This window comes from Sorex araneus, chromosome 2 (genome assembly GCF_027595985.1).
Source record: "Sorex araneus isolate mSorAra2 chromosome 2, mSorAra2.pri, whole genome shotgun sequence".
NCBI classification, from domain to species: domain Eukaryota; kingdom Metazoa; phylum Chordata; class Mammalia; order Eulipotyphla; family Soricidae; genus Sorex; species Sorex araneus.
Window position 1 is genome coordinate 248535476 of NC_073303.1, and position 23751 is coordinate 248559226.

The window sequence follows — 23751 nt, forward strand, 5'->3', positions numbered from 1 at the left end:
CCGAGAAGGAGAGGCAGTTAAGCAGCATGGGCGGGTGTGGGGGGGTTGCTGCTTGGGAAATGAAGACACCACCCTTGCGGCGGCTACATTGAGCTGTTGAACTCCCCGGTGGCCCTGGAGTTGGCGGGTTTCCGGCCGGAGGCCATTAGATGGGACGCCCGGAAGGCGGAAGTGCCCGGCCGGAAGTGCTCGTGTAGAGCAGAGAATGGCGGCTGGAGGCTGGATTTGGCGCTGGGGCTGGGGCCGGCGGTGCCCGGGGAAGCCTGGGCTTCCCGGCCCCGGCCCTGGCCCCGTTCCATCCCTGCTGCTGCTTCTCCTGTCGCTGGGGCCGGTGGCTGCAGACATAACCGACGGCAACAGCGAACACCTCAAGCGGGAGCACTCGCTCATCAAGCCCTACCAAGGTGAGGCCTGGGGCGCGGGGTAGGACGGGCGCCGCCGGGTCAGCGAGGGGAAAGCGAGAGGGGTGGGTTCCTTTTTTTTTAATTTGGGGGGCGGTGGGGGGGTCCCCCTCCGGAGCCGAGCCGCCGCCGCTCGGCACCCACGCCCGCGTCCGTGTCCGCCCGCAGGGGTCGGCTCCAGCGCCATGCCCCTGTGGGACTTCCAGGGCAGCACGATGCTCACGAGCCAGTACGTGCGGCTGACCCCCGACGAGCGCAGCAAGGAGGGCTCCATCTGGAACCGCCAGGTGAGGGCTGGCGGGCGGGCGCGTGCGGGCCGGGGCACACCCCCCTGCCGGCCGCGGGGCACGGAGGGGCGGGAGCGCGCCTGGGCAGGTGGGCGCTGCCTTTCGCTCCCAAGCCGCGGGAGGGAGGCTGATCCACCCCTGTGGCGCCCCAGAGACTGGGGCTGGCTGGGGGGTGCATCGCCGGGGGGGGGGGGTCCCGGCAGGTAGCACAGCGCTCGCCTGCGGGCACGCGGCCGATCCCTGCATCCGGTCCCTGGCAACCCTGTTGGGCTCCCTGAGCACCGCCAGGGGTGCTCCCTGAGCACCGCCAAACCGTCTCATGGACTTAGTGGAACCTGAATTGAACCCCTTAAAGGGGGAGAAAGTGGGCCTTTAGGGGGGGGGCAGAGAGATGGCTGGTCGTGCTAAGCACAGGGTTTGCGTGCTCCGCGTGATTCCTGGGAGCTACCACAGGGCCCTGAGCACCGAGCTGGGAGTAGCCTCCAGGCACAGCCAAGGGTGGCTCCTAACACACATACACCCCCCCACTCCCAAAGTACAGAGGCTGGGGAGCTAGTACAGTGGGGAGGGTGTTTGCCTTTCATGTGCCCGACCCGGGTTCAGTCCCCGGCATCTCATAGGTCCCCCTGAGCACTGCTGGGGGTGACCCTCAAACCAAAAAACACTCTAAAATCCCCAAACCAAAACAAGCAACATAAGAGGAATACCCCTCCCCCCACCCCAGAATCTTGACTGGGTCTTTTGCCCTGGGTGGGACTCAGTGGGATTAGCTGTCGGGCACAGGGGTGGGGCGGGCGCTTTGCATGCGGGAGGCCCCGGTTCGATCCCCAGCACCGCGTGAGCCTTTAAGCAGTGCACCCCTAATAGGACCCCCCCCAAAACGCTGACAATCAATTTGAAATTTTCTCTAATAGGCTATTTCAAGAGATGGCCCAGAGAAGTTTTTGCAGGGTCTCACTTTCAACAGGACCCGTAGGGCCTGTGGCTCCCAGGGGGTGGGGACATAGTGAAAAGCTGTATGGGGGTCCCTGGGGTGGGGTGGGGGGAGGAATGCTGTGGACAATGCAGGCCCCTCACCCAGCACTGGACTTTCGGTTCCAATTTCTTTTTTTTTGGGGGGGGGGGTGACGGGACACACCTGGCGGTACTCAGGGCTGACTCCTGGCTCCGTGCTCTGGCATCACTCCAGGTGGGGCTGGGGGACCCGTGTAGGGTGTCAGGACAAACCCAGGTTGGCCACGTGCAAGGCAGACGCCCTCCCCGCTGTCCTATCGCTCTGGCCACCCCTCTCACCCCCCCCACCCCTGTCTTTTGGAGCGACGCCTGGGGGTGCCGGGTTTTGCTTGGGTAACCTTTGCTCTGGACGCCTCGGGCTCGGGTGTGGGCAGTGCCCTCCTGTGTGGGCAGTGCCCAGCCAGCTGCTCTCAGACAGCTGCGGATGAGGGAGTCCACACCCTCTCCGCCCCTCTTTGCCCCTCCCCTGCGGCACCCGGCTTCCTCTCACTCCATCGGAACCCCCAGCGCTTCCCGCCCCGTGGTTGCCTGGCCCACCCTTCCCCTCTGAGCCAGGGAGGAACTTGGCTGTGTAGGGTTGGGAGTCACACCTGGTGGCGCTCAGGTGTCGCAGGGGGCTGGAGCGAGAGGACAGCGTGGGGAGGCGCTCCCCTTGCAGGCAGCTGACCCGGGTTCGATTCCCGGCATCCCTTAGGGTCCTCCGAGCTGGCCAGGGGTGAGCCCTGGGCACCGCTGGGTGTGGCCCGCTCAGGGAAACTGGAGAGCAGGCTGGGCGCCAGCCCCGGGCAGCAGCTCCCTGGCACGTACCTGGCACGCGCTGCTGCTGGACTTGGCTCGGCTTCCGTCCCCTCCATTTGCTCCCCTGGGAGAGGCACCCCAGCCGCACACGCTGGGGCCCCCGGCCTGCCCTGCCAGGGGTAAGGCACCCGAGACTAACGCAGTGGGAGGGCGCTTTTCTTGCACGTGGCCGACCTGGGCTCCATCCCCAGCACCCCAGAGGGTCCTCTGAGCACTGCCACGAGTGATCCCCGAGTGCAGAGCCAGGAGGAAGTTCTTTTTCTGTTTGTTTTATATTTTTTTATTGTAATTTTTTTTTAAAAATTGAATCACTGTGAGATACACAGTTACACAGTTGTTCATGGTTGGGTTTCAGTCACAGGATGCTCTAGTACCTGTCCCTTCACCAGTGTACATTCCCTACTACCATTGTCCCCAGTGTCCCTCCTGCCACCTCTCCCGTCCCCACCCCTGCTCCAGCCTGCCTCTATGGCAAGCACTTCTCTCTTTCTCTCTCTCTCTCTCCCTCCCTCCCTCCCTCCCCCTCCCTCTCCCTCTCTCCCTCTCTCCCCCCCCACCCCCTCTAAGTATTATGGTCTGACAGATACTGACAGGTTATCACACATGCTCTGCACTCAGGAATTTCTCCTGGCCGTGCTCGGGGGACCCTGTGGGATGCCTTGAATCGAACCTGGGTCAGTCGCATGCAAGGCTCACACCGTCCCCGCTGTTCTTTTGCTCTGCCCAGCCCTATCATGTCGGCCCCCTTTACCTACACTCAGCTCTAGGACTAAGTTCTGAGCATCACCAGATGTGGCTCAAAAACCGCCCCCCCACCCCTGCCCCCCAAACGGAAAAAACAAAAAGTTGTCAGTTTCAAGTATCTGAGAGAAGGTGCAGTTTCTGGCTCAGCAGGAGGGCCCCCCCCCCCCCCCCCCCCCGCGCCCCCAGGCTTGCTGTGTGAGGGCCTGGCTTCCAGCCCCAGCCCCTGCAGAAAGAAAGGGTGAGGCGGAGAGAGCGCGCGGGCTGATGAACATAGGCTCTTTCGGGCTTGGGGGCCACACTTGGCCGTGTTCAGGGCTGATTCCTGGGTCCATGCTCAGGGATCACTCCTGGCGGTGCTTCCGGGATCCTAGAAGCGCCTTCCCCGCTGTGCTCTGCCCCCCTCCCTTCCCCTGCCTCTTTCCTGACTGCCCTCACCCCTGCCCCCCTGCTGTTGTGTTTGTGTTGCTAAGTGAGGGCACAGGTGACCCTTGTGATAAACTGGGTCAGACTGAGAATCGCAGTTGGCGCCACCTGGTGGCCGCAAGCCCGCGGTGCAGGCGCTCTGTCTGGGCGCCTCCTTTCCCGGCTTTTCTTCATCTTGGCTAATTGGGGATGTTTCAGGGTTAGGGGCTACACCTGGCAATGCTCAAGAGTGGCCCCCGGCGCAGCGGTCCCCCACAAGAGTCCCTCCTGGTTGAGCTCGCGGGAAACTGACCACGTGGTGCCAGTTTTCAACCACATTCAAAGTCTGAGTGCCAGCCATCGTTTCTGGGGCGGGCCAGTTCAGTACCAGGGATCCAACCCAGGTGGGCTGGCAGCTTCCCTGTCCTCCTGTCTCCTCGGACCCTAGAAAGTGTGTCTTTGGGGTTGGAGCGATAAGTGCAGCGGGCGGTGGGGCTTGCCTCGCAAGTGACTGACCCGGATTCTCTTCTATTCCTGGTACCTCTCATGGTCTTCCAAGAGTAATCGCTGAGCACCGAACCGGGAGTTGTCCCAAAGCCAAAAGAAACCCCACTAGACAGACAGACAGTTGTGTCTCTGAGAAACGGCTGTGGCCCTTGGGGTTATGACCCCGGATTCCTGCTCCTAGCCCAGAGGATGGGGGCGGAGGGGGGGCAGTGGAGAAGGTTGCCGGTGGCCTCCAGCCTCTGCCCTTCCCAGAAGGTGGGGGAGAGGGTCCTGTGATCACTGACCCCGCCCCCCCAATGCTGCCCAACCGTGGGGCCAAGGGCCGGGCTGGTGGGGGATTCTGAGCCCCGTGTCCCCCCACCCCCCCACCCGTCCTCTACAGCCCTGCTTCCTCAAGGACTGGGAGATGCATGTGCACTTCAAAGTCCATGGCACGGGCAAGAAGAACTTGCACGGGGACGGCATCGCCCTTTGGTACACGCGAGACCGCCTGGTGCCAGGTAGGGACACACACACACCTGTGACCAGCTGGTGCTGGGTGGGTGGATGGGTGTTGCCGGGGACGCTCCTGTTAAGAGTCTGCTGCTTCTCTCACCTCTTCTTCACCCTTTTTTGGGGGCCACTTCCTGCAGTGCTCGGGGCTAGTTCCTAGCTTTGTGCTCAGGGATCACACCTGGCAGGGCTTGGGGGACCGTGTGGAGTGCCGGGGATTAAACCCAGGTCCGCCTGAAAGGCAGGTGCGCTCCCCGCTGTACTGTCGCTCTACCTCAGTAAAAAATAATGAAACAAATGCAAAACCAGGGGTGATCCCTGAGTGCAGAGCCAGGAGTAACCCCTGAGTACCGCCAGGTATGACCTCAAAAAGAGCCAAAAGGAAAAGAAGAAAAAGCAAATCCAGGCTTGGGGAGACTTCTTAGCTATGGCTTGACACGCCACCTGCCCGGGAACCTTCACCTCACGGGGCCTGTGCATTAAATTGTGTGGCCTGATTGTTTAAAATTATAGTTGGGGCTAGAGCGATAGCCCAGCGGAGAGGGCTTTTGCCTTGCACACGGCCAACCCGGGTTTGATCCCTGGCATCCCATAGGACCCCCCCCCCCCCCCAAGCACTGCCAGGAGTGATCCCTGAGTGCAGAGCCAGGAGTAACTACCCCTGAGCATCGCTGGGTGTGACCTAAAAAACAAATAAGAAAATTAGAAAAAATACGAGTGGCACAGTTGGCACTTACGCTGCCCGAGCCCATGTGCTGCTTGTGCCCACGTGGCCGAGCACATGTGGCGCCCGCCTCTCCCCTCTGGAGATGTGCACTTTCCTGCTTCCATCTCTGACGAGGGGGTGTGTGGAGGGGTCTCTCCGCCCTTGGGGAAGCCCGCACTCTCTTTTGAGCGCATTACTGCCTCTCGCTTCTTCTTCCTCCTCACCTTCAAAAACCTCCACATAGGGGCTGGAGGGCGTTTGCCTTGCACGTGGCCGACCCGGGTTCGATTCCCAGCATCCCATATGGTCCCCTGAGCATGGCCAGGAGTAATTCCTGAGTGTAGAGCCAGGAGTAACCCCTGTGCATCGCTGGGTGTGACCCCCCCAAAAAAAACAACAAAACAAAAACCCCTCCACATAAAAATCTGGGTTTTTTTTTTTTTTTTTTGCATTTTGGGTCACACCCGGCAGTGCTGGGGGACCATATGGGATGCCGGGGATCGAACCCAGGTCCCTACCCTCTGTACTATCACTCCGACCCCATCTGTTTTACTTCAAACCAGTGGCACAGTTAAGAACTGAGTAAGCGCAATGTGGAGGAAGGTGTGTTCTCCAGGCCCCCATAGAGGCCCAAAGGCCAGAAAGCTTCTGCTCTCGGGGAGGGGATATGCACACAGAGCAAGCACGAGACCCCGGGTTTGACCCCCAATATGTGTTAGCGGTGCCTCCCCTTCTGTCCTTCTGAACCAGGCTTGTTCGTGACCCTTGGCAGCCCGTTGCCAGCCTTGAGTGCACATTTGGGTCCTTCTTGCGTCGATGGCAGGTTTTGGGGGTGGGGGGAGAGACACCCCCCCCCCGCTTGTAGTCACCCACTCATTTCGTTTGGGAGGTGTCCCCGCCGCCGGCAGGGCCCCTCTAGCACCCCGCACTGCGCCCTCATTGCCCCCCATGACGAATGCCCCCCTCCCCATGATGTCCTGCCGCAGGGCCCGTGTTCGGGAGCAAAGACAACTTCCACGGCCTGGCCATCTTCCTGGACACATACCCCAACGATGAGACCACCGAGGTACGCCCCTGACCCCAGGCCCGGAAGTTGGTGGGGGGGGGTCGAAGGGGGGGCGCCCCGTGCCCGTTGCCGCCGACTCACGGTGTCTCGCTTGCCGCAGCGCGTGTTCCCCTACATCTCGGGCATGGTGAACAACGGCTCGCTGTCCTACGAGCACAGCCGGGACGGCCGTGCCACCGAGCTGGCGGGCTGCACGGCCGACTTCCGCAACCGCGAGCACGACACCTTCCTGGCCGTGCGCTACTCGCGGGGGCGCCTGACGGTGAGCTGGGGTGCGGGGAAGGGCCTCCTGGGTCTGGGATGCTCTGTGGATCCAGCTGGGCAGAGCAGGGTCCAGGGGCGTGGCCAGGGAGAGGCCACAGGAGGTGGGCGGGGCCAGGTGTGTAAGAGTGGGCGGGGTAGTGCAATGAGTAGAGGGTGGGCTGGGGGCGTGGCCAGTCCCGCCCCTAGTGTCTGACGTGCTGCCCCGGGCCCAGGTGATGACCGACCTGGAGGACAAGAACCAGTGGAAGAACTGCTTCGACGTCACCGGGGTGCGCCTTCCCACCGGCTACTATTTCGGAGCCTCTGCTGGCACTGGAGACCTGTCGGGTCAGTGGGGAGCTGGGTGCTGAGCTCCGACAGGGGGCGCCCACCCTTCCCTGTTCCTTGCTTCCAGCTGGCCTTTCCTGCCTCTCAGGGCAGACTCCCATGCTCAGGGGTCACTCCTGGCGGGACTCGGAGTACCCTCTGGGATGCCGGGGATTAAACCGGGTTGGCCGCATGCAATGGAAGCGCCCTCCCCACTGTGCTATCGCCTGGCCCATCAGGCCTCCGTTTCTGCGAGCACTTGAGTGGATCTGGCCTTAATGCTTTTAGCTGCTTTAGGGCCTGTGACAGGAGCTTAAATCCCCTCCTGGTTTTCCTGCTTTCCGAAAACTCACTGCCAGGGGCCCCATACCTGCCTGCCTCATCCCCCTTGCTTCAGGACTTTGTGTGTGTGTGTGTGTGTGTGTGTGTATGTGTGTGTGTGTAGAGTGGACGGGGGGGGGGGGTACACACAGCCTGAGAGAAGGTGCAGACCCAGGATTTAGGCCCAGGGGCTGTCTGCCACCCCCTCTCCCTCTTTCCCCTCATCCCCCTTCCTCCCGGGAGCCTGAGCTCGTGACGTTGTCCAGCCCTGGCGAGACAGCCTGTGGGGGGTGGGGGGGGGCACCTGGAGATGGATGGGGTGGGGGTTGTCTCCCCTCTGGAGCAGGCCCCTTGCAAGCGACCTCTTGGCCCACAGACAATCACGACCTCATCTCGGTGAAGCTGTTCCAGCTGATGGTGGAGCACACGCCCGACGAGGAGAGCATCGACTGGACCAAGATCGAGCCCAGCGTCAGCTTCCTCAAGTCGCCCAAAGGTACGTGCCGGTGGGGCCACACCCGGAGACATCTGGACCGCGGCTTGGCCAAGGAGGAGGCGTCCCACAGGGTCTCCCCAGGCGCCAGCCGCTCAGCTTGGGTGGTGCAGAGAGCACAGCCGCAAGGCGCTGGCCTTGTTTGCAGCCGACCCGGGTTCGATCCCTGAACACAGAGCCAGGGTTCTGCTTGAATGCAGGAGGCCCCTCCTGGAATCCCAATGTTGGGTCCCGTGAGCACTGGACACGAGTGGGGCACCTGGGGGACCCTGTGGCATCGGTTGGGTGGGCCAGTGCAAGCCGGAGGGAGCCTTTGTTGTGGTGGGCCTTGGTGAAGACCCCGAATCTTTTTAAACATTTGGGGGTGTTCATGCACAAGTTTCCTAGCAAGGCACCCAAACTTACTGTGCCTGCCCCCTCTCCAGCAAGATGATCAGTTGCTCCCCCCTCAAAAGTTGACCTTCTTTAAAGCACAAAAGTGCCCTTCGGTGGCTTCTGAGGGTCTCCTCTGAGTGCGTCCAGGCCAGGTGTCCTGTTGCCCACTTCCGGGAAGGGTTTGCTAGCCGCCTCACAGCCCAGCTGGCTGGGAAGGGAGGGAGGGAGGAAGGGAGGAAGGGAGGGAGGGAGGGAGGGAGGGAGGAAGGGAGGGAGGGAGGGAGGGAGGAAGGAAGGAAGGAAGGAAGGAAGGAAGGAATTAACTGGTTTCCGGACTCACTGACGCGTTTGTACCCGTAGTTGGAGTACCAATGCGTAGTTGGAGGGTCTGCCCCGCAGTGCGCTGGCCCCTGCCTGGAAGCTCTCAAGAGTGATGGGGGCAGAGAAACCCTAGCAGCAGCCCCTGGCTGGAAGCTCTCAAGAGTGACGGGGGCAGAGAAACCCTAGCAGCAGCCCCTGGCTGGAAGCTCTCAAGAGTGACGGGGGCAGAGAAACCCTAGCAGCAGCCCGGCTCCCCTCCATGGGTGCCCCCGTGCCAGGGCAGCGTGGGGCGGGGCTTCTGTTGGGGTGGGCGGGGCCTCTGGGGCGGGGCTGAGTGCTCATTGGTGGGTCTCTGCTGGGGGCTGGGCCTCCTGCTCTGGGGCGGAGCTGGGAGAGGCCTATTAGGTGGCCGGCCAGTAACGAGTTGAGAAGCAAGTTTCAGGGCTGAGGTTGGGGCTGGGGTTCAGTGGCTCCCCACACTACACAGGGAGCTGCAGAGGTTGCCCTCCCGGCCGCCTCCAGCAGGGGGCAGCCTCCCGCCACCCCTCAGGGTGGGGACTCCCGGCTCCCCTTGGGGCCTGCTGCTTCGCTGTCAGTAGCAGGTAGAGGGGCCAGGGTGGGTCCCGAGAAACCGCCCCCCCCCCCCAGGAGGCCTGCAGCAGCAGGTGGGGGTACTGGTTGGGACCTGGGCCAAGGCCGGGTGCTCCCGCAGTCCCCCGCCGCGGACCCAGTGGCTCTGGGGGTAGGGATGCAGCCTGAGAACCTCGGTCAGGAGCCCCCCGCCCCTCCCCGTGCCGCTGGGGTCTGGGGGCCCAGCCACGCTGGGCGCCTCACCGCGCTCTTTTCTCCCCCAGACAACGTGGATGACCCGACGGGGAACTTCCGCAGCGGGCCCCTGACCGGGTGGCGGGTCTTCCTGCTGCTGCTGTGCGCGCTGCTGGGCATCATCGTGTGCGCCGTGGTGGGTGCCGTGGTCTTCCAGAAGCGGCAGGAGCGGAACAAGCGTTTCTACTGAGCCCAGCGCGCGCGTGCGTGCGTGCGTGCACCCGCCTGCCGGAAGTTGGGGTTGTTTCCGTTTTGATTTTCAAACCTGGGATTGTAAACGACCCCCGAGCAGCCCGCCCGCCCGCCCGCCCGCCCGCCCTTCCGCCCGCCTTTCCGCCCGCCTTTCGTAACCCGTTTCAAAGAAATCATTAAAGTATTTTCTTACACTTGGCTTCTTGCCCGCCAGGGGCTGCAGGGCGGAGACGGAGGGGTGCAGGGGGGAGCCAGGAGCAGCGGCGGCACGGGGCGGTACAGGCGCCCGGAAACTATGGGAGTCGGTGGCCGGAGCTGGCCGAGGGCCCCCACAGGCGCTGGCAACACTGGAGCCCCCCCGCCCCCCCACCTCTTCCGAGGATGCTACAGAGCGTGAGGTGCGGGCACGGACAGAGCAGCAGGGGAGAGTCAGGCCGACCCCCGCTCCCCTCGGACCTCCCTTCCACGAGCCGGACCCCCCCTGCAGGAGTGCAGCGGGCCCCGCGTAGTGGCGTGTGCGTGTTTGCCCAATAAAGAACTACCAAACTCCAGCGCTGTGCTCGGCCCCGATGCCTCGCTGCTCTTTCATTCCAGCCGGCCGCCGGGGCAAGCCAGATCTGCAGCTCCGGGTGGGCTGAGGGGAGTGGCCCGGCGGGGCGGTCTCAGCTCACGGAGCGGAAGTGGGGGTTGGCGGGCTGTGTGGGCAGAAGTACCTGTTTCGGTTTCTGTGGTTTTTTGTTTGGGCCACACCCATTGGTGCTCAGGGCTTATTCTGGGTTATGTGCCCAGGGGTCACTTCTGGTGGTGCTCAGGGGACCCTATGACCGCATGTGGTGCCTGGGATTGAACCCAGGCCGGCTGCGTGCAGTGCAAGCACCTGACCCAGTCTATCTCTTGGGACTCTTTCTACTCTTTTGGGGGGAGGGGGCACACCCAGCAGTTACTCCTGTTGGTGCTTGGGGGACCCTGTGGAATGCTGGGGAATTGGACCTAGGTTGGCTGTGTGCAAGGTAGGTAAGAGCCCTACCCATTGTACTATCTCTCTGGCCCCTGTTCCCCCTCCCCCATGGTTTTTGGGCCACAGCTGGCAGCGTTCAGGGCTTACTACTCTCTGCGTGCACAGGGATCACTCCTGGAAGGGCTCGGGGACCCTTTGGGGTGTTGCAGATTAAGCTCCGGTGCAAGGGCCTGATCTCCTCCTGTTCTCCCCCCCTTCCCATCCTTCATTAAAGCCGCAGGCTGGGAGCCCTCCTTTCTCGCCTGCCTCCGGATCATCACCCCCTTTTCCCCCGTGTCTGCCTCTGCCTTCTCTGCCTTCCCAGGTTGCACCCCGTTTTGGTTGCCCCCATTCCGGATCCCCACCCTTCACCCCTCCCCTGCAGGCTGGAGTCCACACTGAGCCGGGGCCGGGGCTGTGGACTTTTCCTGAGAAATACGCGCCATTCCCAACCGGAAGAGCACTTTCATCTGGTGTCTGCCGCGCCTGGCACGCGTACCCAAGCGGCTTCCACATACGCAGACCTCTCGGGCATGCTGCTTAGGTCACACCTGGCGATGCTCAGGGGTTCTCCTGGCTCTGCACTCAGGAATTAGTCCTTGCAGTGCTTGGGGGACCATATGGGATGCTGGGAATCGAACCCGGGTCGGCCCTGTGCAAGGCAAACACCCTCCCCGATGTGCTATCGCTCCAACCCTTTGTGTTTTAATTTAAGTTTTTTGGTTTTGAGACACACTCGGTAGTGCTCAGGGCTTACTCCTGGCTCGGCACCTCAGGTCACTCCTGGTGGGGCTTGGGGTACCCGAGGCAGTGCTGGCATCAAACCTGGGGCTCCTTGGAATGGAACAATAGTACATAGGTCGTATGTTTGCCTTGCATGCTGCCCACCCAGGTTTGATCCGCAGCATACCAGAGTTCCCAAGCTCTTCCACCCAGGGGGTGATACCTAAGCACAGAGCCAGGAGTAAGCCTTGAACAGAGCTGGGCGTGACCCCAAAACAAACGTTTTTGTCATGCCTGGTGATGCTCAGGGCTGACTCCTGGCTCCGCACTCAATAAATACTCCTGAAAGTGCTTGGGGGACTCAATGGGATGCCAGGGATCGAACCTGGGTTGGTTGGTCTAAGGCAAACTTCCGCCCTGCTGGACTATCGCTCTGACTCAACAAAAGTCTTTTTTTTTTTTTTTTCTTTTTGGGTCACACCCGGCGATGCACAGGGGTTACTCCTGGCTCTGTACTCAGGAATTACTGCTGGCACTGCTGGTCCCCATATGGGATGCTGGGAATCAAACCTGGGTTGGCTGCGTGCAAGGCAAACGCCCTACCTGCTGTGCTATCACTCCAGCCCCACAACAGAAGTCTTTTAAGGGGCTATGCCTGTGGTGTTCAGGGGACCCTATGCAATGCTGGAGATCCTCAAAAATGTGTCCCTGGCTTCTGCAGTCCTAAGAGGTGTATGAGTCTAGTTTGGGAGAGGATTTGCATTCTAAGGTGAGGCCCTGTGTTCCTTCCTCGGTCATTTACCCCCCCCCCCCGCCCATCTATATATACACATCACCTCCAAAAACAGGATTCAGAAGGCAGAGAAAGGGGGTTGGAGAGAGAGTCGAGTGGGCAAGGCCCTGGAAGCAGCCAACCTGGGTTCAAATCCCCAAACACCTTTTAGTGTCCCCTGAGTCTTGCCCGGAGTAACCCCTGAACGCAGCGCCGGGAGGAAGCCCTGAGCATCGCCAAGTGTGGCCCCTCAAAAAAGGAAAAAATAGGGGCTGGGGCAGTAGCACAGCGGGTAGGTTGTTTGCCTTGTACGTGGCTGGCCTGGGTTCGATTCCCAGCATACCATAGTGTCCCCTGAGCACTGCCAGGAGTCATTCCTGAGTGCAGAGCCAGGAGTAACCCCTGAGCATCGCTGGGTGTGACCCAAAAAGCAAAAAACAAAAAAATATAGAAAAGAGAAAGGATGTGGTTTATCTGTATCCCAGGCAAGAGATCCTTTCTAGAAATGATTCAGTGACCCCTCTGCTGGGGACAGACACCCACAGCCAGTCATACCTTATCCTTCCTGGGGTTTGGGTTTGGGGGAGCTACACCCAGCAGTATCGACTCCTGGCTCTGTACTCAGGGATCACTCCTGGCAGTGCTCAGGGTGACAAGGACCAAACGGGTTGGCATCGTGCACTAGTCAAAGGCCCTCCTGCTGTACTATTGCTTGGACGCCCCCACCCCCCCTTTTTTTTTTTTTATTTCATTCCACACCTGCAGTGCTCAGGGCTCATTCCTGGTTCTGCAATCAGGAATTAATTCTGATGGTTCTCGGGGGACCGTATATGGGCTGTGGTCCATCGAGCCTGGGCTGGCGTTTTGCAAGGCTAGCGTCTCCCTGCTGTGCTATCCCAGCCCCTCCACTTCATTTATTTTTTTTTTTTCCTCTTTTTTTTTTTTTTTTTTTGCTTTTTGGGTCACACCCAGCGATGCTCAGGGTTACTCCTGGCTTTGCACTCAGGAATTACTCCTGGCGGTGCTTGGGGGACCATATGGGATGCGGGGGATCGAACCCAGGTCGGCCGCGTGAAAGGCAAACGCCCTACCCGCTGTGCTATCACTCCGGCCCCCCTCCACTTCATTTAGTGTCCCAGGATCCTAGCTCTAGGCTGGGGACCTTTAGCAGCACCCCACAGAAATCATCTGGGCAGGGGGCAGCGCCACCTCTCCAGGTTGTGACAGCAGCTTGGTGAAGGTGATTGAGCCACACAGTATCAGAGCCCAGATGGCACTGCCCAGGTGTGGTAGAGACGCACTGACTTGGAAATGATCAATCAGAAGGTACAAGTGGTATGGCTGGAGCGAGAGTCCAGTGGGCAGGGTTCTCACCCGGGTAGGGTCCCCGGAGGCCCAGATGTGCCCTACCAGGAGTGATTCCAGAGTGTAGAGCCAGGACTAACCCCTGAGCATCACCGGATGTCGCCCAAAAACCCAAGGGAAAAAAAAAGCATCCCAAAGTTTTGGGGACTGCCTTGGGGGCTGGAGAGATAGTAGAGCGGGTTGGGTGTTTGCCCTTGCACACCGCTGACTGGGATTCGATCCCCTGCATCCCATAGGGTCTCCCTGCGCACCGCCAGGAGTGATTGATTCCTGAGTGTAGAGCCAGAAGTAACCCTTGAGTATCAACTGGTGTGGCCCCCAAAGACCAAAAAAAAAAAAAAGCGCTTGTCTTGCACGTGGCTGACTGACGCCGCCTTTCGAGTCCCCAAGGCACCGCGCCAGGAAGAGCTGTATCGGAGGGTGTGGCCCCAATACCAAAACAGCTCAGCTCCCAAGTCTGTACCTGCGATCTGCCGACTGGCAGTCACGTGCCCGTCTTTCTCAGCGGGGACCTGTCCTTGCATTTCCGGAGAAAGCCCAGCCCCGGGCTCCACCGCAAACAGCTGCTTGCAGCTTCCTGTCTGCAGCCTAAGTCGCCGTTCCCCGCTGTCCCCACACCTGGGGCCACCCTAGTAAGTCCGCGCAGCTGCTCGCGCCGTCCCGGGATGCTGGGAAAGTGGGGTGAAAGGGGCTCCCGGGCGGGCTCCGAGCAGCGCGGGCTCCGCGGGACCCAGTGGCCGCCGGCGCTGGCCGTTCCCGCCACGAAGGGGCCCAGACCTCGCACAGGCACGGGAAACCAGCCCGCATCCCATCAGCTCCGGGAAGGAGGCCGATCTAGGAAGCCGCCCTCCGCGAAGGTCCCGGCCTGCGAAACGGGGCCCCTCCTGATGTCACTGTAGCAACACCGACGGCGAGGAGGAGGAGCCCGCGGGCGATTCCCAGGTGACACTTTAGGAAACTGAGGCCGGGGTTGCCTTAGGGAGCTCCAGACAAGTCAGACAGGGAGGACCAGACCCCGCAGCGCTGTCCAAAGCACCGACGCCCCCCTCCCCGGGCGCCTGCGCGCCGCGGCCCGGGACCCCGCCAGTCCCGCCCTTAGAACAGGGTTTTCAAATTTGAAACCTGCCGCGTTTCCCGCCCGAACGGGAGGGCGGGGGCGGGGCCGTGCGCAGCCAATAGGCGCCCCGGAGGTGACCCCCGCTCCGCCCCGATGGTGACGTCACGCGTGGCCACCGGAGAGCAGCCAATCAGCGGCGGCGCCCGCGCGTCCCGCCCCCGCGGCGCCCACGTGCAGCTCCCCGGCCCCCGGCCCGTGGCCGTCACTGCGCGGGCCCGGGAACGGCGGCTGCGGCACCCCAGAGTAACGGGCGCCCGGGCGGGAGCAGAGCGAGAGAGACGTGGCGCCCCGCAGCCCCAGGAATTCGTCCGCAGGCTGGGTCGGGGGCCGGCGGCAGGTCCTCCCCGCAGGGCCGAGGGGGCGCTGCGGCTACCCAGCAGCGCGTCGCCTAGGGGCGCGGCCAGACGCTGGACCGTCCCCCGGACGCCCCGCCTCGGGGGCGGGCCGGCGCCCGTGTTTGTTTGCTCCGTGTCAGTTACATTGTAACAAAAGTGGGGCCGCCTCAGCTCCGGCCAGCAGCACCCCACGCCCGCCCTCCGTCAGCTGTCGCCGATATGGAGCCGGTGGCCAGCAACATCCAAGTCCTCCTGCAGGCGGCCGAGTTCCTGGAGCGCCGCGAGCGAGGTGAGGCCGAGCCCTCGGCCGGACCCCCGGGGACACCGGCCTGGGCGGGACTGCACCCCCCCAGCGGGATGGATGCAGGGCGTCCGGGCGTTCGCCCCGGCGCTCAGCTTCCGAGGGCTCCATCGGAGGCTGGGCTAGCGGGGGGTGGACGGCCAGAGGCGTCCATCTGACCGTGTCGTGCTAGGGGCACCCCCTGGCACCAGCCCCCGATTGACGCGGCTCCCGCGGGGGGACTATCCCTGGCAGAGGCCGAGCATGGCTACGCATCTCTGTTCCCGCATCGCAGTCCCGGGGCCCTACACCAGAGGAGGAAGCGACCCCCGCAAGCTGCGGCCGCGCAGGACAGTGGGCGGTAAGCAGTTGGGGGCAGGGTCCCCGGGCAGTAGCGGGAGGCGGGGAGCCCCTCCCGGTGACTTGGTTTCCCTGCCTGCCTTCATCTCCCAACACCACCCCACCGCATCCAAGCCACCCACTTGAGTTCAGTCAGTGCCTCTTCAAACCCAAGACTGTGGCTTGTGTGCACTTGGTGTCGCCAGGCCCCTGCTTGGCCATTTCCCCACCAATCCGCGCCCCCCTCCCCCCCTCCCGATTTTCCGCGCGCACTGGTTTCTCCCTCCAGGCCTCTGTGCTTTGCACATGCTGTTCCCAGTTTGCGTGCCCTTCCCGCTATTTCCTGCTGGGGGGGAGTGAAAGGGGGGACCTTAGGTGTGCCGTTCTGCCTCACCTCAGCTGTTTCCTCTGCCCAGGATGGGTGACAGTTTGCCCGCTGCAGCCCCCATGGCCAGACATTTTGCTCCGTTTATTTGGGGGTGGGGAAGGACTTTGCGATCGAGGGGCGGGGACCTGTCCCTCGCTCACATCCTCCCTGGCCTTGGCAGGTCCGTGCACAACGAGCTGGAGAAACGCAGGTGAGTCCCTCCCCTTGCTACCCCCCCCCCCACCAACCCTCGCGCTGCCCCCTCTGAGGCCAGGCTAGTGCTGCCCTCCAGAAACTACACCGCTCCCCCCCAACCCCCCTTCGCAGGCGCGCGCAGCTGAAGCGGTGCCTCGAGCATCTCAGGCAGCAAATGCCCCTGGGGACCGACTGCGCCCGATCCACCACGCTGAGCCTTCTGCGGCGGGCCCGGGCGCACATCCAGGTGAGGGCCGTCCCGGGGGTACCCCGCTTGGTGGGGCCGCGGGGTGCCTGTGCTTCCAGAGTGGTTCATGGGTGGGGGTTGGGGGTGGAGGGGGAATTGCCAGAATAATCTCAGGAGCTGGGCAGCGGATGGCTTCCGTGCATTCCTAGCGTGCACGAGACGCGGAGTTTGGTCCCCCGTTCAATTTCATCCCCAGACACTGAACTGGCAGGTGGTGTGTGTGTGTGTGTGTGTGTGTGTGTGTGTGTGTGTGTGTGTGTGTGTGTGTGTGTGTGTGTGTGTGTGTGTGTGTGTGTGTGTGTGTGTGTGTGTGCGTGCGCACGTGCGTTTTTTTTTTTTTTTCCTTTTTGGGTTGTTACTGCTTTGGAGCCACACCCGGCAGTGCTCGGGGCTTACTCCTGACTCAGCGCTCAGGAATCAATCCTGGTAGGGTTCGAGGGATCATATGTGATGTTGGGTATGGAACCCAGCGTGGCGGCGTGCAAGACAAGTGCCCTCCCCGCTGTCCAGTTGCTCTGACCCCTGTGCTGCCCTTAGGGCCCAGGAGGTGGCAGTTCCCAGGAAGGTGCTTGGCGCCCCTGGTGGACAGGTCGGCGCGGTGCAAAGCCCTGGAGCCGGGTCTAGTTCTTGTTCCCCTTGGCCGAGGGAGAGACTGAGGCCTGACAGTCGGGTGACCAGCACCGACCCCCCCCTCAGCTTGCTTCTTGCTCGTTACTGATGGACCTGGTCAGGCCTGTGCTGGGCGGTGGGACAGTCCCACAGGTTGCATTTTCAGCTGCCCGGCCGATCAGCCGGTGTGAGAGTCCCCCAGATAGAATATTTGCCTTGCACTCTTGCCTTGCAGAGTGGTTGTGGGTTCGATTCCCAGCACCCCATAGTATTCCCCAAGTACCGCCAAGAATGATCCCTGAGGACCGAGCCAGGGGTCAGCCGTGAGCACTGCCGGGTGTGATACCCCCGCCCCAAATCAAAGAAACCGGTTGCCCGGCTGAGTTTTGGGGGTGCTGGCTGGTCTGTGAGGGTGACCTGGGGAGTGATCGGCTTTTTTTTTTTTTTAATTTTAGATTTTTTTTTTTTTTGGCCAGAGGCGATTGCTCTGGCTCTGTGCCCCGGAGCGCCCCCTAGTGGTGCTCGGGGAACCCTAGATCTACAGTGGGGGTTGGCCCGAGAGGTCACCGGCCGGGCAAGCCTCCAACCCAGAGAGAGGGCCCATCTTCCCTGCGCTGGGCAGCCTGGGATGGCTCGAGGCTGCTGGGGCGCCTGTGTGGGAGGGCGTGAGTAAGCCTGGTTTTCTGGACACTTGCACCAGGCCATTTGATGCTCAAGATCTGGCCTGCCACGGCGCATTCCCGGGCTGGAAGGGGGAGGGCCAGGAAGGGGGCCGGTGGGTTGAGCTCCCCTGGGAGCTGACCCGCGCCCCCCCCCCTCGTTCCCGGGACCCACAGAAGCTGGAGGAGCAGGAGCTGCGCGCGCGGCGGCTCAAGGAGCAGCTGCGGAGTCGCCAGCAGAGCCTGCGGCGGCAGCTGGAGCAGCTGCGGGGGCCGGCGGGGGCCGAGCGGCTGCGGGCCGACAGCCTGGACTCGTCGGGGCGCTCCGACTCAGACCCGGGTGAGAGCCGAGGCCGCCGCGGGGGTGGCGGGGGCGGCGTGTGTGTGGGGGGGGGTTGGGGCGCACCGTGCTGACCGCGCCCCTCCCCTCCCCGCAGAGGAGCTGGAGGTGGACGTGGAGACGCTGGTGTTCGGGCCCCCGGACGAGCTGCTGCGGGCATGCGCCGCGGGCCAGGAGCACAGTTACTCGCACCGCGGGGCCGCCTGGCCGTGACCCCGCTTCTGCCTGCCTGGACGGGCCGGGACAGCCCTCCGGGTAGAATGGACTCAAAGGACCCTTTGAACGGGAGACGCTCCCCCTAGCCGGGGGCGTGCGTGTGTTTCTGGGCCCCCTGAAATTGCTCAGGTCCGGCCCGCCGCCTCTGGTGGTCTGTTTGTAGCACTTGGGTCTGGGACCCTCCGGGCCTGGAAGCCCGCGGCCCCGCCCCCACGCCCCTCGGGGGCCCAGCGCCCCGGCCCCGCCCCCACATCATGTTTGTACAGTATTTTCATTAAAAGCCTCTTTTCTAAGTTTCCGTCCGGGCTGTGGCATGGTGAGTGACATGGGGCCGTGGGGAGGCGCCGGCCTTGCAGGACCAAGGCGGAGGACCCGGGGTCCATCTCCCAACACAGCCCTGAGCTCTGGTGGCCCCCATGCCGGGGCAGGGCAGAGGCCTGGACATGGGTCAGGGCTTAGGGGTGTCGCCCGCCTGAGACCCAGCTGAAGCTTCCAGACTCGGCGCGAGGGAGCAAGCGGGCAGCTTGAATTCAACAGATATTTATTGAGTGCCTGTCGCGTGCCAGGGATGGGGACACAGTGGCGGGGACACGCCCCTGCCCTCCTGGGGCGCACAGTCTAGCTGCCTCCGGGAGGTGGGGAACGGGGGCTCAGCGCGGGGCAGGGGACCCCCCCCTTCCAGCCCGGCCGCAGACAGGAGATCGGGATGAAGTTGACTTTTAATGAGCAAGTACAGGGGGCAGGGGGTCCGCGGCTACACCAGCTGCTTGGTGGCGGCCTTGCTGGCCAGGCCCTTGGCCTTCTCGGTGGCTGCCAGCGCCGTCTCCTTCGCCTTCTCCTTGGCCTCCTTGGCCGTCTCCACCAGGGTCTTGGAGGGCGCCTCGCCTGCGGCCAGACAGGGGTGTCCACGGGGAAAGGTGAGGGAGGGGGCTGTCCCGTGCTGTCCTCGCCCCGCGGCTGCGTCTTCCCGGCTCTCACCTTGCAACTTGGCCAAGATGTACTCGAACCCCTTCATCGTCTTGGTCACGTTACTTTTGAAGCGGGCAAGGCCAAACTCCTAGGGAGAGGCAGGGAGGTCAGGCACGTGGCGCCGCCCAAGGACTGCCCCCCCCCTTCCCGGGAAGGTGCCCGGAGACAGGGCTCACCTGGACGGCTCTGGAGACGCCGAAGAGGCTGGAGGACACCCAGGCCTCGCGGCGGATTTCGGTCCAACCGCTGTTGTCGGGGTTCACGCAGTAAACACACCGTTCCTCCACGACCTGCACGGGCCACACGGGGGTGTCACGGCCTCACCTCCACATCACAGACCCCATCCCGGGCCCTCACCAGGGGGCCGCGGCCAGGCTCCTGGCTCTGGGGGCCGGTGGCAGCAGCCCCACCCTGTCCTTACATCCTGCTAGGCCACAGCAAAAGGGAAACCCGAGGGGACGGAGAGGCAGGGAGGCGGGGAGGGCGCCTTCTCTGCACACGGATGCTCCGGCATACATGACCCGGCATCCTCCCCCCCCCACCCGTATGCTCCCCCAAGGACAGCCAGGACTAATTCCTGAGTGCCGAGCCAGGAGGAACTGCTGAGCACTTCGAGTGTGACCCAAAATAAAAAACAAAATAAGAGGGGGGTGGAACCCAAGGGCTGGAGCAATAGTACAGCGGGGAGGGCACTTGCCTCTCATTTATCCCACCCGGGTTCAATCCCTGGCATCCAACAGGGTCGGCCAGAGCCTGCCAGCTGTGATTCCCACGTGCGGAGCCTGCAGGACTGCAAGGTGTGGCCCCCACAGCCAGCCCCACCCCCTCCAAAAAAAAAAAAAACACATAAGGGAAACTCGGCGGTGGACCGAGGTCTTGGGCGGCGTCTCCAAGACACCCCGGATTAGGAGGATCCAGACACTTGGTGCTGGCTTCCCTCCGTGACTGGGGGTGGGGGGCCGCGTGCCCTTGTCCACGGAAACTGTCCCCAGTATCCACTACCCCCACCCGGTGTTGTGAAGGATTGAGACATCGGAGAGCAGTTCCCGCAGAGCAGTCTGGGTGGCCCTTCCACGCCAGGTTCTCAAGACGTCAAAGGGAAATTCTAGAAGGGCTCATTTCCCCAAAATCTCTGCTAGAAACCCATTACAAAATTGAACTTCCGGGGCGGGGTGGGGGCTGGTCAGCCACAGGGGGCCGTGTGCAAACCACAACTCGGCAACTCCCGCAACTCCCTCTTCGTACAATACTGGGGGATTGGGTAAGGGATCTACTTTTTTTGGGCAGGTGAGGGAAGTGCCAAAAGGGGAGGAGTCCCACCATCAGCCGGGCGTGGTTGATGTTCCAGGTGAAGGTGGTCATGGTCTGGTTCTGCGGGTCCACGATGGAATCCTCCAGGATGTACACCGAGTGGGCGACGTTGGCGGGGAACAGTCGCTCGGCCCAGCGCGGCATCCTATTGGTCTTAGTCAGGAGTCTCCGGGAGAGAAGCTTCTGGTCCGGGGTCACCTCCCGGTGCACGATATCCTCCGTCAGGACATGTTTGCTGCATCAGGGGGAGAGCAGGGAGAGTCCTGGGGAGTTCGGCCCGGGCAATGCCTCGGTCTAGGCGGGTAGGAGCCAGGCCTTCTGGCCCTTTTTTTTTTTTTCCCCTTGCTGTTTGGGTCACACCCGGCGATGCTCAGGGGTCACTCCTGGCTCTGCACTCAGGAATCACCCCTGGCGGTGCTCGGGGAACCCTATGGGATGCTGGGAATCGAACCCGAGTCAGCCGCGTGCAGGGCAAACGCCTGACCCGCTGTGCTATCGCTCCGGCCCCTTCTGCCCCATCCTGCACCGCGCTCCGACACGCGCGGCCCCATCCCGGGGGCAAATTCCAGCTTCCGCCCCCTCGCTGACCTGGATTCCTGGAGTTCACCCGCGAGCCCCACGCCCAAGCCCCGCGCCTCCGCCTCTTCCTGCCTCCCGGCCCGAGCGGGCGAACCTTGGCCCGGGGCCCCCAGCCCCGCTGCAGGCCCGGCCGCCGCCCTCGGCCCCGTCCCGCACCCCGGGCCGCTCGCCGCGGCTGGCCGACCTGTAGGGGTTCGGGTAGCGCTGCCAGAAGGCGGCGAACACTTGGTCCCAGGAACTCCGGAGCACGCTCTGGCCCAGGAAATATTTCACCATCGTCCCGGCCGGGGCGGGCTCAGCGCCCGCGCAGCATGAGGGGTGCGCAGCCCGGGGTGCGGGGCCCGCGGAGGCCGGCTCGGGGCTCGGCGCAGCGCCGCCAGCCTCGCAGCTCAGTCAGCACCGAGCCGCGCCCCACCCGCCGCCGCCAGCGCCGCCGCTGCCGCCGCCATGAGGACTCGCCCCGCCGCGCGCCACTTCCGGCGCAGGGTCCCGCACTTCCGGCGCGCGGCCACGTGACCGACAGGCCCCGCCCCCTGCCCCTTCACCCCTCCTGGAGCGGCGGCGGCGGCGGCGGCGCTGCGGGCCCAAGCGGCGCCCAGGGTTCCCCCAGGTCGGCCGGGCAAGCCCAGCCGCGGCGACGCTCGGGGCCGACGCGGACAGCGACGCGGACGGCCGGCCCGATCCCGAGCGCCCCGGGGACGACGATCGAGCGGGGGCCGCTGGCCGAGCTCCCAGCGCCGGGCGCGGGTCTCTCGGCCGGAGGTCGGCGCCCGGCGCTGCCCGGGCAGGGGTCGGCAGTGCGGCGCGAGCCCGGGGGCCTCGGGACCCGGCGGCGGGCGAGGCGGCCGCGGGAGCATGAGCGGGCAGCGCGTGGACGTTAAGGTGGTGATGCTGGGCAAGGAGTACGTGGGCAAGACGAGCCTGGTGGAGCGCTACGTGCACGACCGCTTCCTAGTGGGGCCCTACCAGAACGTGAGTGCGGGGCGCGGGGGGCGCCCCCGGCTGCCCCGGCCCGCCCCGCGCCCCTTACCGTCGCGCCCGGCTCCTTGCAGACGATCGGGGCTGCTTTCGTGGCCAAGGTGATGTCCGTCGGCGATCGGACAGTGACTCTGGGCATTTGGGTAAGTGGTCGCCGGGAGTCTAGCTCCCGCCTGTCACCGGCTGCGCTGTGACCTCCGAGAGAGCGACTCCCTTCTGGAGGAGCACCCCGCGGCTGAAAAACGGGGGTTCCGGGGCCGGCGTTCGGCTCGGGCACTGCAGCCAGAACTGAGTTCCTTGTGCTGTCCAGGACACGGCGGGGTCTGAGCGCTACGAGGCCATGAGCCGCATCTACTACCGGGGCGCCAAGGCGGCCATCGTCTGCTATGGTGAGCGGGGGCGGCCCTGGGGCGGGTCCCAGAGTCCGGGCGGTGGGCGGCACGCTGGGCCCCACACACAGCTTCCGACTCTGATCAGTGATCTGTGTCTCTCCCGTACCCCCCAACCCCCCACTTTGCCCCAGACCTTACGGACAGCAGCAGCTTCGAGCGGGCCAAGTTCTGGGTGAAGGAACTCCGCAGTCTGGAGGAGGTAAAGGGCTGGGTCCCAGGGGATCCCTGCACCGGCTTTGCTGGAGGGGGGCCCTGACGCCATGGGCCTCTGCTCCAGGGCTGCCAGATTTACCTGTGCGGCACCAAGCGCGACCTGTTGGACGAGGACCGCCACCGCCGCCGCGTGGACTTCCACGATGTCCAGGACTACGCAGACAGTAGCTACTGCCCGCACTCCCCTGGGGGGCGGGGGGCTCGGGAACGCCGCCTTCCCTTTGGGCCGCCCGTGTCCCGAGGAGGGCGGCCTCACTGTCGCTGCTCTTTACAGATATCAAAGCGCAGCTTTTCGAAACGTCCAGCAAGACGGGCCAGAGTGTGGGTGAGTGCGGGGCAGTGGGGGAAAAGACACGGGACCCCGGGCGTGAGGCCCTCGCTGACCATCCCCTTTCCTGCCAGACGAGCTGTTCCAGAAAGTGGCCGAGGATTATGTCAGTGTGGCTGCCTTCCAGGTGATGACAGGTGCGTGCTTCCACAGCTTCTGGAAGCTTCCTCCAGGCCTTGGGGGGGGTCCTGCTCTGTTGATGGAAGGGAGCTGAGCCGTCCCCCCTTCTCTCTGACAGAGGACAAGGGTGTGGACCTGAATCAGAAGGCAAACCCCTACTTCTACAGCTGTTGTCACCACTGAGTCACCCCCCCTGGCTTGAGGAGTTCCCCAGAGGGGCAGGACCCAGCGATTGTCTGGGCTTGGGTGGCCCGATCACTGGCAGCAGAGGTGGTGCCGGCCGTGCTGGCCCTGTGCTCGGCAAAGCAGGCTGCCTGAGGGGCACGAGGAGGGCGGCCGTGGCCCGTCAGCCCCCAGCGCGAGCGATATTTGTATCTGCAGATGATCGAAGTGGCTTCTGATGTGTAAATAAAGTCAAATGCACTGTGGCTGCACGCAGCCCCTGCCCTGCTGTGTGCGTGGGGGCCAGGACACCCCTCCTGGGTGAGATGCCGAGATCCTGCTGGAAAAACCGGAAGGGTCCTTTCCAGTTCCGGAGTGGGAAGGGGGGCCCCAAGAGGCACCCCGAGATCAAAGGGCTAGCAGCACCTCCAGCTCATACCGGCTGCTCCAAGTCCCTGAGTCACGAGTGTCCTAACCCCACCCCACAGTGCCCCGGGCTCATGGATGGGTGGGGAACACGACTCTGCTACGCGCCGGCTCCTTCTGGAAAGAGGGGACTGCTCCCCAGCCAGCTGGAGGGCGGAGCGACCAGTCACCCTTGGCCACGGCCCCTTCGGGGAACAC

The 23751-nt window shown here is 63.5% G+C and overlaps 4 protein-coding genes across 5 annotated transcripts; 3 read left to right on the plus strand and 1 right to left on the minus strand.

Annotated features, from left to right (window-relative positions):
- Positions 1 to 30: 30 nt before the first annotated feature.
- Positions 31 to 10065, plus strand: LMAN2 (lectin, mannose binding 2). Its single transcript, XM_055127256.1, has 8 exons — positions 31 to 404; positions 570 to 688; positions 4536 to 4653; positions 6338 to 6417; positions 6518 to 6679; positions 6894 to 7008; positions 7685 to 7804; positions 9352 to 10065. Exons 1-8 carry the CDS (start codon positions 206 to 208, stop codon positions 9510 to 9512), a joined length of 1074 nt encoding a protein of 357 aa, XP_054983231.1. The 5' UTR covers positions 31 to 205; the 3' UTR covers positions 9513 to 10065.
- A 4625-nt stretch (positions 10066 to 14690) lies between these two features.
- On the plus strand, positions 14691 to 18368 carry MXD3 (MAX dimerization protein 3). Its single transcript, XM_004611518.2, has 6 exons — positions 14691 to 15112; positions 15359 to 15464; positions 15991 to 16020; positions 16137 to 16251; positions 17697 to 17859; positions 17957 to 18368. The coding sequence occupies exons 1-6, from the start codon at positions 15043 to 15045 to the stop codon at positions 18070 to 18072; spliced, it is 600 nt and encodes a 199-aa protein (XP_004611575.1). The 5' UTR covers positions 14691 to 15042; the 3' UTR covers positions 18073 to 18368.
- Positions 18369 to 18599: 231 nt separating this feature from the next.
- On the minus strand, positions 18600 to 21422 carry PRELID1 (PRELI domain containing 1). Of its 2 annotated transcripts, XM_055127117.1 has the most exons (5): positions 21119 to 21422; positions 20365 to 20590; positions 19221 to 19334; positions 19054 to 19132; positions 18600 to 18960 (listed from the first exon to the last, which is right to left on the minus strand). In XM_055127117.1, the coding sequence occupies exons 1-5, from the start codon at positions 21208 to 21210 to the stop codon at positions 18830 to 18832; spliced, it is 642 nt and encodes a 213-aa protein (XP_054983092.1). In that variant the 5' UTR covers positions 21211 to 21422; the 3' UTR covers positions 18600 to 18829. The 2 variants fall into 2 exon arrangements, with proteins under 2 accessions (XP_054983092.1, XP_054983091.1); XM_055127116.1 differs by having other exon boundaries at positions 18600 to 19132.
- A 52-nt stretch (positions 21423 to 21474) lies between these two features.
- Positions 21475 to 23403, plus strand: RAB24 (RAB24, member RAS oncogene family). Its single transcript, XM_004611432.2, has 8 exons — positions 21475 to 21906; positions 21987 to 22055; positions 22223 to 22301; positions 22436 to 22503; positions 22582 to 22681; positions 22792 to 22842; positions 22920 to 22982; positions 23084 to 23403. The coding sequence occupies exons 1-8, from the start codon at positions 21790 to 21792 to the stop codon at positions 23146 to 23148; spliced, it is 612 nt and encodes a 203-aa protein (XP_004611489.1). The 5' UTR covers positions 21475 to 21789; the 3' UTR covers positions 23149 to 23403.
- The last annotated feature ends 348 nt before the right edge of the window (positions 23404 to 23751 follow it).

Coding starts and splice junctions, on each gene's coding strand:
- LMAN2 (XM_055127256.1), top strand. CDS start 206: ATGGCGGCTGGAGGCTGGATTTGGCGCTGGGGCTGGGGCCGGCGGTGC. Junction 4,654..6,337: donor GCGAGACCGCCTGGTGCCAG/GTAGGGACACAC, acceptor GTCCTGCCGCAG/GGCCCGTGTTCGGGAGCAAA. Junction 6,418..6,517: donor CCAACGATGAGACCACCGAG/GTACGCCCCTGA, acceptor CGCTTGCCGCAG/CGCGTGTTCCCCTACATCTC.
- PRELID1 (XM_055127116.1), bottom strand. CDS start 21,210: ATGGTGAAATATTTCCTGGGCCAGAGCGTGCTCCGGAGTTCCTGGGAC. Junction 19,335..20,364: donor TCAACCACGCCCGGCTGATG/GTGGGACTCCTC, acceptor TGGCCCGTGCAG/GTCGTGGAGGAACGGTGTGT. Junction 19,133..19,220: donor GCGTCTCCAGAGCCGTCCAG/GTGAGCCCTGTC, acceptor GCCTCTCCCTAG/GAGTTTGGCCTTGCCCGCTT.
- MXD3 (XM_004611518.2), top strand. CDS start 15,043: ATGGAGCCGGTGGCCAGCAACATCCAAGTCCTCCTGCAGGCGGCCGAG. Junction 16,021..16,136: donor AACGAGCTGGAGAAACGCAG/GTGAGTCCCTCC, acceptor CCCCCTTCGCAG/GCGCGCGCAGCTGAAGCGGT. Junction 17,860..17,956: donor GCGCTCCGACTCAGACCCGG/GTGAGAGCCGAG, acceptor CCCTCCCCGCAG/AGGAGCTGGAGGTGGACGTG.
- RAB24 (XM_004611432.2), top strand. CDS start 21,790: ATGAGCGGGCAGCGCGTGGACGTTAAGGTGGTGATGCTGGGCAAGGAG. Junction 21,907..21,986: donor TAGTGGGGCCCTACCAGAAC/GTGAGTGCGGGG, acceptor GGCTCCTTGCAG/ACGATCGGGGCTGCTTTCGT. Junction 22,682..22,791: donor TGTCCAGGACTACGCAGACA/GTAGCTACTGCC, acceptor TGCTCTTTACAG/ATATCAAAGCGCAGCTTTTC.